The 7,553-nt window shown below is 49.8% G+C and overlaps 3 protein-coding genes across 3 annotated transcripts; 2 read left to right on the plus strand and 1 right to left on the minus strand.

Moving 5' to 3' along the window:
• Positions 1-1,139: 1,139 nt before the first annotated feature.
• H257_18901 (hypothetical protein) lies at positions 1,140-3,508 on the plus strand. Its single transcript, XM_009848040.1, has 5 exons — positions 1,140-1,468; positions 1,542-2,043; positions 2,543-2,786; positions 2,885-2,998; positions 3,066-3,508. Exons 1-5 carry the CDS (start codon positions 1,151-1,153, stop codon positions 3,361-3,363), a joined length of 1,476 nt encoding a protein of 491 aa, XP_009846342.1. The 5' UTR covers positions 1,140-1,150; the 3' UTR covers positions 3,364-3,508.
• An 877-nt stretch (positions 3,509-4,385) lies between these two features.
• Positions 4,386-5,099, plus strand: H257_18902 (hypothetical protein; the record flags this gene model as incomplete). Its single annotated transcript, XM_009848041.1, has 1 exon — positions 4,386-5,099. Exon 1 carries the CDS (start codon positions 4,647-4,649, stop codon positions 5,097-5,099), a length of 453 nt encoding a protein of 150 aa, XP_009846343.1. The 5' UTR covers positions 4,386-4,646.
• Positions 5,100-5,395: 296 nt separating this feature from the next.
• On the minus strand, positions 5,396-7,111 carry H257_18903 (hypothetical protein; the record flags this gene model as incomplete). Its single annotated transcript, XM_009848042.1, has 1 exon — positions 5,396-7,111. One exon carries the CDS (start codon positions 7,109-7,111, stop codon positions 5,396-5,398), a length of 1,716 nt encoding a protein of 571 aa, XP_009846344.1.
• Between the last annotated feature and the right edge of the window lie 442 nt (positions 7,112-7,553).

Genomic DNA, 7,553 nt, shown 5'->3' on the forward strand with positions numbered 1-7,553 from the left:
TCTTACCAAGTCTTTCACACTTACCACAGTGCTTTACGATATCACCTCACACAATGGAAACCACTTGGAGCGATTGGAAATGACTGCGTCAGTTACGAAATAGCCAATCACAATGTTTTATACGACACAATTTCGGAAGTCACTTCGTCAATTCCGAATGTGCTGTGCACTGTGTGAGTGACCCAATAATTGGTTGAGTGGTCTACTACAGCTTACCAGGTAAAACAAGAGTTTCAAGGTGCATCATTTTAAGCTTAGTATTTGTATACCCATTTGCATATTTTTGGGCGGTTAGGTTAAAAATTACCTTTCATTGATTGGCTAATTTGTGTGCCCAAACTTCAGCCACAAGGTGTTTCCACCAAAACTGATTTGCACTCCATGAAAAAATATAATTATTTGAGTTATTTATTCCATTTTTATACGACACAATTCATCGGGCAGATGGCCAATTACAGTACTTGAGCACACGACTAATTAGTATAGCGGGGCGCACACCGCCAAATATATCGGGCATGACGGTGTGCCTAATTAAATAGGCGCACATGGAAAATTATACCGGGCACACGGCCAAATACATCGGGCATTCGTCCAACTTAACTGTAAAATGGTGTAGTACTTACTACTTATTAATACTTACGCTGTTCTTGAAATCCTTGCGTCCGAGTACTGTACACAGTCGAAAAGGATGTGACAGAGTGTGAGTTCGGAAAGAACACTACCGTCGACAGAGCGGCTACAATCGAACGAGCACAGGTTCATTCCTGGAGCAACGCGCACGACGCATGGATCAATTGTTGTGTTGGTTACGGTTATGATGTCTTCCACTGTTGGCCATAATCTTTTTTGTGATTACCCTTGGAATGTTCTTGGATCGAGGGACCATCATTGTGCCGTGCGGACATGTCAATCATAATGTTAACGTTATTGTGCGTAATCAAACACAACATTACGTGTTTCACGTTTATTTATAAAACCGATCGAGAGGGCCAATGGTACCGTACTTATTAGTCGTGGATTGTTTAACGGAAGTTGAATAACCACGTTTTTCTCCGATTTCGACGTTATTTATCCACGAACGTAGTACAACTGTACCCTTTGGAGATTACTAGCGATCTTTGCACACATTATTCGATATTCCGTGGACGACATGGTTGTTGGTGTAGCACAAGTGGCCACGTACTTCCAGCGTATCGAGCACAATGTATGGCTTGCGTACGTGTACACGCTGTTCTTCTGGTCGTGCCGTAGCATCTTGCTGGACCAGGTGCTCGCGGGCTACGTGTTTGTCTTGACGGGATCCAACGAACCCGTGGGGCTCGTCACGGGCATCAACGGGCTCGTGCGGCTCTTCATGGCCATCCCTGGAGGGTACGCCAGCGACCGCTTCCGCCGCGACACGGTCTTGAAAGCCGCGGGTGTGCTTGGCCTTGGCTGTGTCGTGTTGAGTATGACGTCGTATCTGATGGTACGTCGTTGCGTTTGAATCACCCAACCACATGGCAAATTTGACATGGGACAACGCCATGCGATGGTCGTAGGGACACATGCCGTTGCTGTACGTGACGTACGGATGTTGGGGCGCGTACTTTGCATTGCAGCGACCGGCGTTGGAAGCCATCTTTGCCGACTCGGTGCCGCAGGGTGAGCGCGAGGTGCCGTTTACGATTCGGTACATGCTCATGAACTTGAGCGGGATGGTTGGGCCGCTGGCCAGCGTGATCTTCTTCCTCTTCTACGGCGATTCGTGGTCGCTCTCGGGGCTCCAGTGGGTGCTCTGCGGGGGGCTAGTCATCGGCACCCCCGGCATTGTGTCTCTGTTCTTTTTCAACGACGACTTGGCCTATGAAAACATCAAACCTGCGCATCAACCGTCCTCCCCCACAACTGGCCTTACAACCCCATCGTCTCGGAAAGTACGAGCGTTGTCATACGTCGAAGACAACGGGGACTTATGCCAACTCGAAGAAATCCAAGATGGCCATCGGTCAGAACAAGGCGAGAAAACGCGGCTGGTGGTGTCGTCACCTGGTCTTTTGTCAGGTGAGTTGTCGTTCCAATTGACTTGGATAGTTTATATGACAAATGTATACTAACGTTAGTATACACATATAATACATGCGTGGATGATCCTCCTGTGACGGCAGATATGTATATTTGTAATATATAGATATGTACAAATGCATGATATATATATATATATATGCATAAATACATGATATATATATGTATAAATGCATGATATATATATGTATAAATGCATGATATATATATGTATAAATGCATGATATATATATGTATAAATGAATGATAAATATATGTATAAATGCATGATATATATACATATGTATAAATACATGATATATATATGTATAAATGCATGATATATACATATATGTATGTATAAACGCATGATACATCAAGTATATATATGTGCATGAAATATATATATATATGCATGGATGATCACGTACTGTATATACTACGTAGTATATATATTTGTATAAACTATACTTGCTGACCAAAACACTCCCTGTTGTAGAAGAAAACGATGACGTGGACATGAGCACTGTCAACACATTTCTGTGCCTCGGGCCTCGCCATGTTCCAGTGATCCTCTTCTGCACTGACTTTATCATGTTCAACGGCAGCGGGCTCTCGATTGTGTTTTTGCCGCTGTTCCTTCAAAACGACTACGGCCTCACGCCGTCCAGCATCAACTTGCTCGTGCTAGTGCAGCAAATACTGGTGCTCGTGACGACACCCCTCGCTCGCCTTGTGTCCAAGTACGATTGTGTGATTGATTGTCGTACATGTACTCAAATATATATATATTACGTCCATTTGGAAAATCGTCATACACTGAACTATTGACAAATGATAGAAAAATTGGCGACATTGAAACTGTGGTGGCGACTCGTGTTATGGCGGCGGCGGTCCTGATGGCGTTTACGTACGGCGAGTCGATGTGGTTTGAAATTGTCCTCTTCCTCCTTCGGTACATATATATATATTCTGCAACTATATATATATATCATCTCAATCACGATGGAATATTGGCGTAGGACATCCATCATGCGCAGTTCACTACCGCTACGGTCGTCGATACTCATGGACCATGTGGCCAAGGAATGGCGCGGTCGGTGGAATGCGCTGGAGAGCCTCACCATGTTCTGCTTCTGCGGCACGTCCGTCGTGGGCGGGTACCTCGTGGAAGCGTACGGATATCGCTACTGCTTCTTCGTCACGTCCATCGTGTGGTTTGTGGGGCTGTCGGTAGAATTGGTCCTTGTACCGATTATTCGCAACGAGCGCACGCTACGCAAGGCGACGACCAGTCATAAGCTTGTCATGTTGGCTTAATTCTGACTATCAGTAGCATAACACCTGATTGGCGTGTTGGTTGAATGTGCATTGCAAGGTCTTGGCCTTCTAACATGGACGAGCTCGTAGTACTGCTTACGCTCTAGTCTAACTGTTGAAAGAAAAGAAGCAACGTGTTCCATCGACTTGGAGTTTTGCTGACTAGTACTAGCCAACAGGTGAATTTTCGCATTCAATTCGGAGGTGTTGGCTGTGTAGTACTCATAAACATGGGATTGAACTATTACTGTACTGGCTACAAATCCATACCGGGTAGTAGTAGTGTTTGAACGGAGCGTGAAATTATCGGGCCGTTGAATATTGTTGTTAACTACAAGTGTTACATTGTTTCAAGGGGTATGTGCTGACAATGTATTACAGAGGGTTTGGCCTTGTTACCATCCAAGGCCATGCAATAGAGTACATGGCTAATTCCCCATGTAGTGTCCCCCTGTGTTCCCCTGAGCTATTTTCGTCGTCGTCACGTCGTGTGAGTGAATGTACTTGGGGCTATGAAGGGGGGCAACTTTCCTCGTACTGTTTGAGTGTCGGGCCACGGATATCTCTCGTATATAGTCCAGGCAATACCCCGTTAGGTTTGATCGAAGCGGTGTATTGTCTTGTGCCTCCTCACCGACGACGATCTTGGCTGTGACAGGGTTAGGGGGAGCCAGATGGAATGGACAAGCCGAGCCTTTGATGCGCGAATAGAACAATGTGACGTCGCCCCACACGACAACAAAAATGTGGGGGGTGGGTCGGTCACAGGACTTAGCGCAGAACTAGGCTGGGCTGGCCTCTGGAGACAACAAACCCCACGACCCCCGCGGTGGTGTAGAGGCACTCTGTTGAGTCCTCGCCATATTTATGATCGGTCATTCGATAACATGCAGTGTTGCCAGACAAGTATTGTCATCCCATACTGTGATGAGTCTGTTGTCGCAAACTGTGAAACTTAAGTGGAAACCAACATTCCTATTTCTCTATGTCGATTGGCTAGTTGTAGTGTGACGTGAACAACGTTTGAGACTTGAGGCATTGCTCAACTTGCTCTTGTCATGCCACTCGAGACACAACACAGCGTTCGACGTCGATAGCTTCCGCATGCTCATGCAACCACACCCGTGGAAAGCGCCAATCGCGGTTGTGCTGCCAACAACTCTACCGTGACTAGTTTGTACGATATTCCGCCCAGAAGGCTTCTTCGATGCAGCTGCTGTGAGTGGTTGGTCCTTCGGGAGCCCAACTCTGGCGGTCAGAGCGAAGTGTCGGAAGCGTTATCGATGGAGTACATGAACTGGCAGTTTGGTGCCATCGATGTCGTGACGGAAATGCAGATCATCATACGCGGGACTCGCGTGGCGGTCAGTGTCACACATGCGATGACGTTCAAACATGGAGCTACGTTTGGCCTGGCTGAAGCCAAGGAGTTGTTGAGGAAGAAGCTCCACGGTCTTGTGATGGTCAAGTGCGGGGGGTGCCCTCGGCAATCCTATCACAGGTCTGTGCCGCACATGTGGTGTCAGACCAGTGAAATAGCCACTGTCATTGCGTCCTGCTACGAAAGTGTCTCGATCGAGTTGGGCATCACGGCCAACGTCGTGCTGACGCCATCGTCGCCGCCTCCGAGGCCTGCATCTTCACCAACGACTCTCTGGCAGTCATGTCATGTTAACAAACTACTGTATCAAACGACCACTTTAAACATTTGCAATCATTTGTTGGCTCTGGAGTGACTCGGTAAATCGAGTGAACTATACACATCACGTTTGTGGTACTGTGTTGACATCACAGGGTGGCACTAGGTAGCCTCGCTGGAGCTGAGGGGATAGTGTACAGTACATATGTCCACTAGAAATGAGCGCTACCAGTGGTGACTGTTGTACTGAATTTAGTTATCCCTAGAACTAGTTAGGGTCTTCGTCTTTGCTCATGTGGTTTCCGCTGGATACACAACACAGGATTGACACCACAAGACGCAATATGTATTCCAATACTCCTACTACTACTGTACACGACACGACCGACGAGTTTATCTCTTCAAGCACTTGCCGTTGGCGTCGACTTTGCCGTTGCCACCCGCGATGCGGTAGCACTTGGTGGATGGGTAGATGGCCATGATGCTGCTCGTCATGGAGAACGAAATGCACACAAAGTACCCGATGATGATCAACGCGCCGGCGACCTTGCTCTTGCCACCCTTGCGCTTGAGTTCTTGCATCTCCTTCTTCTGGGGCGGCAACAACAACAGCCCAAACAACGACATGATCTTGCACCCGTACGAGATAAAGTACACGTACGACACGTCCCAGCGCACTTCGTCCGAATCCCTCTTGATATCATTCGCAAACACCTTAAAGTACGAGTCAATGTACTTGTACACGACCGACCCGATGGGCCCCATGAGGTTGGCAATGGTCGTGATGAGGCCGTACGTGGCGCCTTCGTTCCCCACATCCGCCACTTCCACGGCGCAGTACGTGGACACGATGAAGCGGACCCCCGCGGGAATCGTGTCGGCCAGCGTCGCGCCCGTGTAAAACCACTGGTTGCGCACGACGTCCCAGATGGTCAAGAACAGCACGGGGCCGTCGATGATCATGACCCCGAGGGTGCCGAATGCAATCATGACCCGCCAGTTCCAAGCGAGGCCCCACTTGCCCACGGCCGAGAGCGTGGCAATGAAAATGGCGCTGCTCGCGAGGTCCATCACGGCGTTGTTGATGGGCTCCACCTTGGCCCAGTACAGCGAGATGAGCGACCCGGGGGTAGCCCCGATCGACTGCAGACCACTCACGACCACACGGAACAAACAGATCTGCCACATCACGCGGTGCTGCAGCAGCTCCCAAAAGTTGGCGCACCACTCGCGGAACGGCACGCCGGGCGTCTTCTTGTCCACGACCAGCGTCAGCGTCGCGATCACGGCCAGCACGCACGGAATCAAGCAGATACCGTACGGAACATTGGGCGAGATTGCAAAGCCGAACGACCCGCCGTAGTTGGGTCCGTTCAAACCGAACCCGATCGTGACCGACGACGCAATGCCGCTGATGGTGCGGACCACGTAGATGGCCGTTTGCACGCGACCGCGGATGGCCTCGGGCTCGCGCTGGGCGTACTCGACGACCATTGCGTCCGACGCGCACGCGGCGATGATGTACGCGATGGACGCCACCATCGACACCATGATGTAGAACATGCCTTGGTCGGGGGCGCTCAAGTTGAAGTGCTTGAGCTCCGAGGCCGGGACCGTTTCCAGCGCCTTGCCGCAGTACTTGGTCTTTTCGCGGTCGCAAAACGGCGTGCCAAAGCTCGAAAACGTCAGAATCGACAAACAAATCATCGTCGTGGTCCACCCGATGAGCATCCACGGCTTGCGGCGGTAGCCAAAGATGGGGAAGCAGTCGGACAACATGCCAAAGAACACCTTGTACGAGTACCCGATGGTCACGAGCACCCCGTACGAGGACGTTTGGTACCCTTCCATGTTGAGGTAGGCCGTGAAGAGGGGGTAGCTGAGCGACGGGAGCATGTTGAGCACGACCCCGATGGCGGCGTACTGGGACAAGAGCCCCATGGCCTCACGAGACATGAGGCTCAGCGCCCCCCCGGCGACTAGGGCACCCCCTTCGAGATCCCCCGGCGTCTTGACGTCCGCGTACTCGCCTTGGACGTCCTTGTCCGCCGTCGAGTGCACGAACGACACGCGCTCTTCCAAATCCACAATCGGCCGCTTCACGTCCATCGTAGCCAATTGAACAATGGTGTTGGGGTGAAATTTTTCATACAAGATGAGAGAGGAGGGAGGGGGTCACATTCGGACCATGATGGTGTGCGTCTCTGGTATAGTTGGATCCAACAACTGGATTTTTCAAACTCTCGTGGTCACGCACGCTGTCACTGGCCGTCTTGTGATAGCGTTTGCCTGCAACGACTAGTACTACCGTACCATACAAGTACAGTACTGTAATGCTATATCTGGTGTGATGCATTTCGCATTCGGACAAAGTTGTCGTCAATGTTTTGCTTGTTACTATACTACTACTAACGTTAGTATACAAGTACAAGACAACTGTAGTGGGGCAAAATACCCGTCGAGGGCCGTGTTGAAATCACGCCTTCAATATAGCATGTTCGCCGCATGGTTTCTATGTGTGGCTACGAATTGCTGTGGATTCGTTGAAGGT

The sequence above is a fragment of the Aphanomyces astaci genome, assembly GCF_000520075.1.
Source record: "Aphanomyces astaci strain APO3 unplaced genomic scaffold supercont1.260, whole genome shotgun sequence".
Lineage (NCBI taxonomy): Eukaryota > Oomycota > Saprolegniomycetes > Saprolegniales > Verrucalvaceae > Aphanomyces > Aphanomyces astaci.

Excerpts from the sequence above, each read along its gene's own strand:
- H257_18901 (XM_009848040.1), top strand. The coding sequence starts at position 1,151 with ATGGTTGTTGGTGTAGCACAAGTGGCCACGTACTTCCAGCGTATCGAG. Across the intron at positions 2,787-2,884 it reads CTCGCTCGCCTTGTGTCCAA|AAAAATTGGCGACATTGAAA; the intron begins GTACGATTGTGT and ends GACAAATGATAG. Across the intron at positions 2,999-3,065 it reads ATTGTCCTCTTCCTCCTTCG|GACATCCATCATGCGCAGTT; the intron begins GTACATATATAT and ends ATATTGGCGTAG.